General features: G+C 34.7%; 1 protein-coding gene across 1 annotated transcript in view; it reads left to right on the forward strand.

The window, feature by feature from the left end:
• The window catches only part of Alg9 (alpha-1,2-mannosyltransferase Alg9), a 246,190-nt gene that overhangs the window by 206,665 nt on the left and 26,636 nt on the right, over nucleotides 1-12,889 (forward strand). The window contains exon 15 of the mRNA XM_090410879.1: nucleotides 7,903-8,033. Within this exon, the coding sequence (XP_090267005.1) occupies nucleotides 7,903-8,033 (131 nt within the window). The remainder of the gene's footprint in view (nucleotides 1-7,902; nucleotides 8,034-12,889) is intronic.

The raw sequence follows: 12,889 nt of genomic DNA on the forward strand, positions 1-12,889 counted from the left end.
ATAATTAATAGCACTCCTCCTCCTCTCCTATCTCTTTTGTCATTCCTAAAAATAGTATATCCGTTACACTCGATCCCACTTACTATATCTGATTCTGATAGTCAGGCTTCACTAATGCCAACAATCTTAGGCCACATCATATTCAATAAAGCAACAAACTCAACCCCTTTGTTTCAAATGCTCCTGGCATTTGTGTATAGACATAATAAATTACTTCCCAGCCTATTCTTATAATTAGATATGTAATGTATTTGGTCTTATTCTAGAATTTTCTCTTTTCCCTCCCCAGACATACTTAAAAGGTCCAAACCCAAAGCATATTTTTTCACTCCTTTGCCACATACATAACCATGTTCAAAGGCATTCATACCTTTATGACGTTTATATACCATAGCTGAACTTTCACACATATTTTTCCCATTCCTCCCTTGATGATCTAGTTTCCTTGACTCTCTGCATTGGGTCTCATACCAAGAAATAATTTCTCCAGGCTTCTGATGCTAAATGAATTCAAGTGCAGGCAATCATTCTTATACAAATCTTTTCTGCCATCAAACACACCCCACACATCTAAAAACTCATATCCGTATCTTCTACATAGCCTGTGCGTGAAATCATTTGCTATCATCGCCCTCTTTCTTAACTCAGTACTATCATATCTAGGTAGTAATCCTACAATTTTTACTCTTTCACATTTCTTTCTAGCTTCTTCCAACAGACCTTTCATATTTTCTCATACTACGTTTGTCACCACTTAAATTATTAGTACCTACCAGAACTACCATTTCTTTTATATTTCTTTTTTAGTTTTCAATTACGTTTGTCATATTTTTAATTTTTGTTCCCCAGAAACTAGAAGTGGTGATTCCCTCGGCAAGCGCAGATTTTAAAATTGAGTCACCATACCATATTACCTCTTTTTTCTTAGATATTAACTGACTTGCCTTGTTGTTATTAACATTTTGATTTCCATGTTCAGTATTTTCCTGCCTGTTCTTGTTCACATCCTTTTTCTTATCCTGTTGAAGTTTGGACAAATGTTTTTCCGCCTTTTTCAATTCCCTGGTCGATTTCCTAATAATTTCTTTTAACCGAGTTATTTCTAATGTCACTGTATTGTCAGATAAATTATTATCATCACTGCAGCAGTGCTTTTGTTCAGGACAAACGCTCTCCTCAGTAGCAACAATTTTAGCTTTAATCACTGTCTTATTACAAGTTTTTGGCCCCATTTTTAAGAGTAGTAAAAACTAATAATAATATGAAATTATGTTATAAAATGCTTTAGTACAATAACTACACTAAAAAACTACAATAATATACTTATTTATTTATTTATTTATTTAGCATATGGCAATCTAAGAAAAAAGAGGTAATATGGACTCAATTTTAAAATTTGCGCTTGCCGAGGGAGTCATCACTCTGTCTGATCCAGTCTATAACAGGCGGTGTCGTTTCTTTGGCCTGTGTATGCACGAAGACTTCACTCAGTAGAGTTGTGGTGGATTGATTGATTGATTTGGGTGCCTGCAGTCACATTCCAGTGAGGGAATTTTTCCCCACTTGTAGAAAGAGAGAGAGCTTGCACATCTTCCATGTCTGGTGTGAATCCTGTTCAGCATTGTCCAAGTCTCTCGGCTCAGTTCCATACTGGGGATGTTGAGACAATGCCTATCAAACCAAGTTTAGAGTTGAGCATTGGCATTTATGCTCCACGTTCGCTTCCATTGTTCTTTGGTGTTTTAGTTGGTCATTCTCAGGTGTTTAGCTTCACAGGGGGGGGGGGCTTTCTTGATTTCAGTCTGTTGAGCTGTAGCTCTAGTATGTCATTGTGTATAGGCAATTCAGTGTTTCTGAGTATTTTATCATATTCACGTAGTAGAGTATCATGTCTTCATAGGTTTGGTGGTATTATGTTACTCAGCATTGGGAGCCAGTAAATAGTTGTTTTTATGGGTCCAGTGATAAGTCGCATTGTGGTATTAAGCTGGTGGTCAATTAGTTTGGTATGGCAGCTGTTGAGCCAAACAGGAGCGCAGTACTCTGCACACCGAAAAAACCATTCCGAGTGCAGATGTTCTTAATGTGGTTGCTGCTGCACCCCAAGAAGTGCCACATAATTTCTGGATGATGTTGTTTCTGGTTCTAATTTTTCCAGCTCTGTTTTCAGCATGTTTCTTATATGATAAGGTACGATCAAGTGTAACTCCTAGATATTTAGGATATTTGTTATGATGTAGAACTGAATTTCCAAATCGGTTGTTAGTGTTGTCAAATGAAATGAAAATTACTAAAAACAGCTAAATGTTAAAAAAAAAAGAGCTAAAAAGGAATTAAAAATAAAAATTTGAAGTTAAAATTTTAAAAGTAGTAGCTGATACTTTTAAGTTACTTACTTCATTCAAGTTGAAGTGATACTTGCATATAAGTGGCTAAATACATCTTCCATCTTCTACGCTTAATTCACCCACGTTTTTATTTAGATTTTTAGCTTTATTATATGTAGCCATCATTCCAATATTACTCAGTGTAGATGGTGGTAAATGATAGTCTGTACAGCACTTGTTGTTATGCCTGAGGCCATACTTGACTGACAAAATAGCTGTCAGCATTGGCAATTCCATCTTGTTTCTTAATTTAGCTTTAACTACGTTCATGGAACTAAAATTTCGTTCAATTTCCACATTAGAATTTGGCAGTATTAATAAATTTATTGCACACTGAGCAATTTCTTTAAATGAATTCATTCCAGATGCATCTTTATATTCTCGTACTTCAGTACAGAATAGCTCAGTGTTTTCTATATTTGTCCATTTATTTAAGTGGATAGTATTGTACTCAGCAGGTACAATTTAAAAAGATATTCAGCAGCAGAAACATCTTTTTCTGTTTTTGGCATTATTTCTAAGATGGGAGTATCAGATTCTTTTATATGTTTTAGGGTATTGTCAACAGAAAAAGAAGACATCATTCTTAAAATATTCAAGTCTTCAGGCAACCTTTGCTTAAGCTGTTTAAAGAGACCAAGAAGAAACTGTCTTGCTCTACTTCTAAGATTTTGCTGATCATTTTGCATTATTTTCTTTTGTATCATCAACTGTGAAATTTTTTTTCAAATCTTGTACCATGATTTGGATTGGGATCCAAATAGTCATTAATCTCTGACTCTAGAGTCGACTGTGGATGATGGTAGTACTAACATATTAGCAATAGATCGAATCAAACGAGAAAGTCTTCAAATAATCTCATCTTATCTGCACTGTTAGATTCAAAAATTTTGTTAACTCGCTGATCTTGAACTAGAACAGGATGCAAAAATAAAAGGGACAACAGATTCCTTTCATCTTCGTACATCTCCCACAAAATTTGAGCTTTGTAACATTTCTCAGTCACACTCACTACTTCAAAGTGAGTTTTTAATTCCAACCACTGGCTGAGAATTCTGTCTACTGCAGGTTCAATGGAGAGCCACCTTGTTGAACAATTGTTTACAATTTTCAGAGAAGCATCATTTTCGTTGATAGTTTGATACAGCTCTTTGTATGCTACTTGTCTTGAAGAAGAATGTGAAACCACTTATACGTTTCGGCAACTAAAAATTCTAATTTTCTTGGGAGAGATTCTACACAAGTGGGAGACATTGCTAGTTGTAATGAATGGCATACACATCTAATTAAAATTAAGGAGGAATATATGTCTTCAGTTGTTCATAAACACCATTATTGACACCAACCATAACACTGACGTTGTCTGTACCAACTGCAATGAGATTTTTAATATCCAGTTTCTTGGTCAAGAGCTCTTTTTTCAGTGCAGCCACAATACCACTAGTGTCACACTTTTCTAGAACCACCATGCTCAGAAATGTATGCATAATGTTGTTGAATTTCTTGCTATAATAAATGATGGCTATTCCTAAAATCTTATTCACTGTGATATCATTCAATTCATCTATTAGCAAGTTGAAAATTTCATCTCCAATGTCTGCAATTAGATCTTCTTCAAAATGCTTCCTTAGAATATTCTTTACAATTGCAGAGCACTTAGTTCGGTGCATTTTTACCTTTGGCGCAATTTGACTGTCTGGGATGATATTTTTGCAAAGATCTACTAGATGATTGCAACTGTTGAATGATGAGTGACAACAAAGAAATAATGCTAACGTAACCTTCAAAGTTTGCAGGCTGATAAGACTTTTTCACAAGCATATTTGTAATAGGAACTGCAGGAAGATGTTTCTTAGTTTCGCTATGCTTTACAAGCTGACAATATTTAGCAGCTATATCACATCTGCATAACTTACAGTGGACTTTTGTAGCGTCACCAGGAACTTCACACCATTTACTAAACATTCCCATTTGCAACCACTCCCTCCTAAATTTTTGCTTGTAAGCTTTATTTTTCTCTTTACTCATTTTTGAAGAAGGGTATACAACTCTTTACTGCAACGAATTACATTCAGTCTTTGAAAACTTCCCACTCGCTATCATAACTACCAACCAGAATACTGTACAAAGACTAACTTGTAGTGTTGCTATCAACTTTAAGGCGCAAAATGGAAGACTGTTGGGCCACGTGACTGACTGACGGCATCATGCGTTTGAAACGTGTACGATGCTTGCACCAAATGTACAATACAATTCCTTATCAAATGCGAACATCTGGAAAACTTTTAAAACAATTTCTCATCATCATCAGCATCAAATTCCTGCCATGTACCCTCAAGGGGTGTACAGGATATGATAGTACTACATGAAAAAATTACATCATTATTAATTTCCTATCTACAATTTTCCTCCAAATCAGTCTGTTACTTATCAAGACTCCAACATTATCAGATCTTATATTTCTATCGTCTAAAGCACTTTGTACAGTATCAATCCACCTATATATATTGGTCTTCCTCTAGGTCGTTTTGCTGCCAACCTGGCAGAGAACACTTGTTTTGCTAATCTTTCCTCGCCCATTCTGTTTAAGTGACCATACCACCTGAGATTAACTCTGCTAACACATTCCTGGATGCTGACAATGTCAAGTTCTTTCCTAATATCCTCGTTTTTAATATGATATTGCCATTGATGCCATCTGTTCATGCCTATAATCTTTCTCAGGACTCTCATATCTGTGGTCTCTAGTCTTTGGTCAAGTGTTTTACTTCTGACCCAGCTCTCAGATCCATAAGTCAAAACTGGTTTGAACACTGTCTTGTACACAGCTAATTTAGTGTTCCGACTAATTTCTCTCTTATTCCATATGAATTTATTCAGTTGACTTCCCACCATACCAGCTTTGCTTATTCTGTTGTCTATTTCTATATTTAATTTACCATCTTCAGTAAAAATCGTGCCTAAATAGCTGAAATGTTTTACTTGTTCCACAGGTTCTCCATTCACAACACAGTTGACATTTTCAATGATTCTGCCTATTTTCATTGTCTTTGTCTTTTTATTGCTGACCTTCATACCATATCTATTACAACAGCTATTCAATTTAGTCAGAGAATCTTGCAGACTTGGAGCAGATTTATTTAGAAGTATAACATCATCTGCATAAAGCAAAGAGCTGACATTAACATCTCCAATTTTGATATCATGTTTAATACCACTTTCCTTCATAATGTGATCCATATAGATAATGAATAACAGAGGGAATAATGTACATCCTTGTCTCACACCAGATTTAACATTAAACCATCTTCCTGTACTTCCTTCAATTCTAACTGCTGACTTACAACTCAAATAAAGACTAAGTATTGCTTGATATAATGCCCCATTGACACCATATAACTGCAGCGTATTGAATAGCTTCTCTCTTGGCACCTTGTCATATGCCTTTTCCAGATTGACAAAACTTAAATACAGATCTTTGTTATGTTCCCATGCTTTCTCGACTATTTGTCGTAAAGTGAAGATCTGATCCTGACAGCCTCTATTTGGCCTGAATCCAACTTGTTCTTCACCAAGCTTTTCTTCCACAATTCTTCTCAACTGTTTCTCAAGTATACTTGCATAGATCTTGCCAGGAACACTCAGGAGGGAAATACCTCTGTAATTCTCATGCAGTTTTATTTCCCTTTTTATATATGGGTACTATGAGAGCTCTACTCCAGTCATCGGGAATTCGTCCCTCTGTCCAGGCTTTCTGAACTATGCAGTGCAGCCACTGTAAGACTCCTATACCACCATACTTCAGCATTTCTGGTCAAATATCATCTACTCCTGCTGCCTTTCCACATTTCAAGCTTTTGATGGCTTTTTCTACTTCTAGTATGGATATGTATTTCTGACTGCATGCCTGGTCAGTGTTTTTTACCACTGTGCTGTCATCACTGCTTGTTTCATTTAGCAGTTTTTCAAAGTAATTACTCCATACTTCAAGGATATCTTTTTCTCCCGTTTTCATGTCACCTTTATCATCTCTAATTCCTTTTACAGCACTCTTTCCTCCATTCTTAAGCTTCTTCAACAACCTCCAGAATATTTTGCCACCTTCTTGATATTTATTTTCTATATTCTTGCCAAAGTCCTCCCATGACTTTTGTTTAGCTAGTTTTACACAGTGTTTAGCATTCTTGCATTTGTCTCTATATTCTCTAAGAGCACAAGCTGACTTATTTGACAGTAACTTTTGGTATGCTTTCTTCTTTTCCTTCACTGCCTTTTTAATTTCCTGTGTCCACCAGGGAGTTCTGATTTTTTTATCCTTACAGATAACCTCACCACATGCCTCTCTGGCAGAATCAGTCAATGTTTTCTTCAGAGTTTGCCACTGAATCTCCAAGGTTTGATTCCTGTTCTCAAACTCTTTCATTTTTTCTTCAATAATCTTTGTGTATTTTAGCCTACAGTTCACATCTGAGAGCTGCTCAACTTTTATTCGCTTTAAAACTTTCTTACATGTTCTTCTTTTCAATATGAAATTCAATTTTATCCTGCTCAAGACTAAATAGTGATCACTTCCAATTTCAAATCCTCTGTACACTCTGGTGTCCTGCACAAGGGAGAAAACATCACTATCAACAATAGCATAGTCAATGAGACTTTTCTTATTCCTAGCCTCTTCTCTCCATGTGAATTTGTGCACATTTTTATGTTGGAACATGGTGTTAGAAATAACCAGTCCATGTCCTGAGCAGAAATCCAACAGATATTTGCCATTATTATTAGCTTTGCTCTTTTCTCCATATTTTCCCAAAATATTTTTGTATAAAACAATTTCTTTAACAGTAAATTATAAAAACAACTAAAAAGAGCTGAAACTAGTTCTTAAGAAGCTAAATTTGGAGCTAGGTGCTAGATTAAAATTTTTAGAGCTAGGGAATAAAAAAAAGAGCTAGATTTAGCTCCAAAAGAGCTAAATTGGCAACACTGAGTTCAGCTTTTCATGTGCCAGTTTATTGCTGAGATGGAATGTTGACACTTCAGTTTTACTTTGGCTTGGTTGCAGTCTCCATTTTTTAAAGTAGTTATGCATAGCAGCAAGGTCATTTGTGAGAGTTTCCTCTGTCTTTCTTAGTTCTCTGTTTCTGGTGGCTAACGCTATGTCATCCACATAGCAGAATTTTCTAGATGCTGTATATGGAAGGTCAGCTATGTATAGGTTAAATAAGAGAGGGGCCAATACTCAGCCTTGTGGTAGGCCGTTGTTGAGTTTCTTCACAATAATATACTAAAAATACACAATTAAATCTAAGAAAACACTTAATAAATCAACAGAAATCGCATATCTTTCAGGTTTGTCAGGAATCTTCAATTTGCAGAGCCAATATTTTGTACTCATGGATGAAATATTGGCTTCATGTGTAATTTAGATTTTTATGAACTTGTGGTTATGTTATTTTTTCAAGTCATTGTGATTTACAATTCTCTTTGTGTAACTTATCGTTGCTTCTTTATCTAACAGATAGACATAAAGCAGTGCCAGTACCTCATTGATTCAGATTACCCATCAGAGTCTCTGTTGGAGCCTAAATATTCACAAAATACACAAGACTGGAAAATAATTTCTTCTATTTCATTTTTAGATGCATCAAGGTATGTTTCCTCTGTTTTTTTTGTTGTTTTTTTTAATCCTTCCCTCCTGTCTGGAATGGATTATGTAGTGTATGTTCAAGTTGATTTTTTGTATACATTAAATGTAGCTATTGTCTTAATGGAAATTAATTATAAATAAGAATGAATGAAAAAAAAAAAAAAGAAAGAAATATACTAGAATTGTAGCTTCAGAATTCTTCTATCAAGGACAGTAGATAAATTAAAAGATATTTAAGAAATAGTAGAATTAATAAAAAATTAAGATAAATATTATATATGCTATTTCGTAAGAGAAGAATAAGATGGATGGACTATATCCAAGAATGAATGTTGGAGAGAGATAAACCATGTTTAGGATGAATACCATGAAACAATTTTTTTTCTTGGATGAGAGAGGTGCATATCAATCAGAAGAAAATAGATTTAAAAAAAACACAAATGAAAATGTACGGATTGAGAATACTGCTAAGAATTAACTTTTGTTCATTATAATGAGGGAAGAATATATATATATATATTTATTTATTTAAACTACCTGCACTCACAATGCATTCCACTCACTAACAACTCTCCAGATAAAAAATCTACTCCTCACATCCTTCTTCACCATATCTTTATACAACTTCCAGTGATAGCCTCTCTTCTTCCCATCTTAACAGTCACTCTTTTTATAATTTCTTCTGTATTAATCTGATAGAATCTCTTAAATAACTTGAAGGTCTCTATCATATCTCCTATCCACCAGCGTCTGTAATCAACGTTCTCCCAAACACTCTTCATAACCAACACTCCAGAGTCCTGATATCACTTTGGTTATTTGTCTTTGGACCCCCACCCCCTCTAGTCTTTCCACATCACAATGAAAATTAGGTGACCAAATCTCAGGGCAGTAGTTATATGGTGTGACCAATGCCTTATATAGAGCACCACCACCTCTTTATTCCTACATGTCAGTGTACTTTTTATTATAGCAGATATACGATGTGCAGTCTTTGCAACGCATGCCATGTGCCTTCAGAACTTCAGTCCGCTGTCCACATCATGAGTCTCATCCACTTCCTGAAGTATGGCCCCACTAATATAGTATATAGCCTTATATCTCTGTATCCCAAAGTGTAACACCTTGCATTTATTAACATTAAAACTGCAACCCCACTCATTTGTGTAAGCTAAAAATCTATTCAAAATATAGAGAATTTACATCAGCACTACTCCTGATAATTCTGCCTAACTTTGCATCATTGACAAACATTTGAAGATCCCAGTCAATCCACATAAAATATCATTAATAAACAAGTCAAACAGTAGGGCCCCAAGAACACGCCAAATATGGTATGATGAGATTGTTCTGTTGTTTAATAGTTAAAATATTCCATGGATAATTCTAAAATATTTTACTTCTTTATATGAATAAGTCCAATTCCCTGAGGTTTTATACATTTCTCTATTTATATTTAATGGTGTTATTAATTTAAAATACATTTTAAAAAATCTTCAAAAAAACAGTTCTATATATTAACATATAAGCAATTCAGAAAAGATATATAATTCAAACATAACTGGGAAAGGAATCTTACAGTATAGTCACAAGTAAGATTTTTTACAACTTACAGTAGGTGGGAGAAAGAACTTGGTATCATTCCTGGTAGCTGAGTCAGGAGATGTGGTTTGGATGTTTGTGAGTGTATCTTCAGTGAATGTGTTCAGGGAAAGATATGATAGGTATGTAGGCATTGTGTGACTTTGAAGAGGGGAAGAAGATTTTCCCTGGATGAGTCTGATTAATAACAATAATTTCTAAACTTAGAAATAAAATCCTAAATAAAAAAACACTAAATGTAGTTGTCAATTTATAATAATGAATAATTTACTAGTTAAATAATTTATAACTCTATCACTGTAATCATATGTCAAATTTTCATTACTCTAGTACAGTGTTTATCAAACTTTTCTGGCTGTGGTCCACTCATACAAAGGATATAACTCAGTGGCCCACTAGCCCCCATACCTTTAGGTAGGTCATATTTAACCAAGACATAGTTGGCATAACATACCCCACCATAAAGTGGGGTATATTATGCCAACATATTTTTCAGTAGAAACTTAAGTCAAGGGAAAACTAGAATAGGATTTTTCAGTACATTTCTTAGTGTACCATTGCAACACAGTGGCTGATTTTATGTACCACTATACACTCATGTGTTGAAATATACAGTATGTGGCAAAATATTATGCATATTATTGTATTGAAATTAAATGTAAAATTATGTAAAAAAATTAATATTTATTTATTTAATATTTATTTACTAATAAAATTGTCTTGCAGTCCACAATGAAATCCATGCATCCCACTACTGGACCACAGATCACACTTTGAGAAATGCTGCTCTAGTGTGCTTTATATTCTGTGTACATTTTAGAATTAGTGCATTTTATATGTATAGAATTTTTGGATTATCTTACTCTTAGCCCACTCATAATACTAAATAATGATGTACTATCACCATGCCTGTATTCCTCAGAACCGTATACTTTCTGGCAATGTCTGCCCTCAAGCTGTACTTTGAGTGCTGTCTATTGCAGGATGTCCAGAAGTTTTCCTCACCTATAATTTGGAGATTTACTCTGCAAATTCTAAATTAATTCCCTTGCTATTACTATTAACTCAGATTGACTGTCATCCCATTTAGAAGCATATGCTAAGGAGACTTTTATCTCCTTGTTGGAAGCTTTTCCACTTGGCCACACTATAAATTAAAGATACCAAGAAATTATATACTTGGTTTAATCCTTTATACAAGTCTAAGGAAACAAAGTTTGTGTCTGAAATATAATCAGGACTAGGGCAACTCGTATATAGAAGCTAAATAGTCCTGATTATATTTCAGGTGCAAACTTTGTTTGCTTAAACTTGTATAAAGGATTAAACCAAGTATTTTCTTGGTATCTTTAATTTATAGTGTGGCCAAGTGGAAAAGCTTCCAACAGCTATCTCTAATCCAGAATATTTTAATAAGGTGTGACACCTTTTGTCAATTCGTATATGAAAATATGACTTCTACATTACTTCAACCTTGGTATCATCTCTGGGTCTGGCTCCCACTGATGAGACCTCAGTAAAGGTGAAACTGGTCTGGGTAGTGACCCTTCCCATAATGCATAGCATTATATATACCCGTAAGGATATGTGCTTTGCATTATGGGATACTAAGGCAAGTGATGTGAAGTCATTAGCCTCTATATACGAGTTGCTCTAGTCCTGATTAGATTATATTTCAGGTGCAAAAGGATTAAGCCAAGTATATAATTTCTTGGTATCTTTAATTTATACTTTTATCTCCTGTTTTCTTCAGCTGTGTCATTAATAAGTTTCTTCCAAGCCATATTTACTACTCTGTGATTCAAGGTCTAAATATCAGTAGACAAACTTAAGTGTGCTTTCTCTTGTCACTTTTGGTAGAGACAAAAAACTGAATGTTCAGAACTATTGAGTTTTCCCAGCACACATGTCCTTGCCTTCTGGAGGAGTGGAGATACCCTAGTGTTTTTTCCAACAAGGCACTCCTCTTTCCCATCCACTCTAGATTTTTCTCTCTTCTGTATATAATACCTCACTTATACCTCAACAGTGGGTGTTCATTCTTAATTACTTCTTTCTTCCTAAACTCTACTATAAATTAGTCCTAGGTAAAAACTATCTCTCAGTACTGTCCTGCAGAATGTAGTCATTTGCTCAGCAGAACACACTTCGCTATATCTCCCTCATGTTCCATTGGCATTTTTCCATGTCAATGTAAGCTGTGAAGGTCTTTGGATTTCCTTGTTACAATAGTTAGTGCCTAAATTATGCTTATCCAGATTAAAGAAGCTTTCCTTCTCAACTTCAGAATTATATGTTGCTACTTCTAGGACTTTATGTATCAAGGATGATTATCTGCATCCTTTTGGATGGGTGCTTGATGGATGGACACTGATTACGACTACTTTAGCTAAACAAAGAAGCATTAATGCTGCACCATTCACTCGACAACGCTGCATTACGAGAATCTAGGCATGTGCCCTCCCAGTATCAGTGATGAGACTCTCCTCCTCCCTAGATTTGAATATATAAATTTAGTCAAGAGAAGAATTATTGCTCTGCCAATTCGAGCACATACAACTCAGGAAAGAGATGATGACAAGAACTGCAAAGCAAGCTGTTATAGTATAGAAACTTTGGCTCATATTGTGCAGTGTGGCTGTTGTATGCATGAAATATATGTCCGAAGATACAGTGCAGTAGTGAAGATTATAGAAAATAAGTTAAAGAACAAAGTTTGGATATATCATAAAATATTATTGTCTGAATGAAAGATTGGACAAGCAGGAGTTCCATACAGAAAACACATCATCAACATGTCTAGTATCAAGGCTTATACGTTGGTCATACATAACTGGTAATTAGCTTATGGAATTAACAATGCATATAAAGGATATTAATTAAAGGCAACTTTAATGAAAGTCATTAAAGTTGCCTTTAATTAATATCCTTTATATGCATTGTTAATTCCGTTAGCTAATTACCAGTTATCAACATATCTATATCAAATGTATGATTTAGGTGAGAAATTGGTGGTCCAGTCTTCATGAATTTCTTGGGGAAAAAAAAAAAAATTTAATAAACCCAAATTTACCCTGGAAGTAGAAGATAACAATTGTCTTTCTTTTCTGGATGTTCTCATTCTATGTCATCCGAATGGTGGTCTGCAGTTCTCAGTATATAGAAAACCAACTCATACTGGTAAATATATTGATTCTAAATCACATCATCATCTGTGTCAGAAATATGGTGTAATCAGATCTTTATAGAGCTCATA

The sequence above is a fragment of the Typopeltis vanoorti genome, chromosome 21, assembly GCF_054136105.1.
Source record: "Typopeltis vanoorti isolate ZY-2024b chromosome 21, IOZ_Tvanoo_1.0, whole genome shotgun sequence".
In the NCBI taxonomy this organism is placed as follows: domain Eukaryota; kingdom Metazoa; phylum Arthropoda; class Arachnida; order Uropygi; family Thelyphonidae; genus Typopeltis; species Typopeltis vanoorti.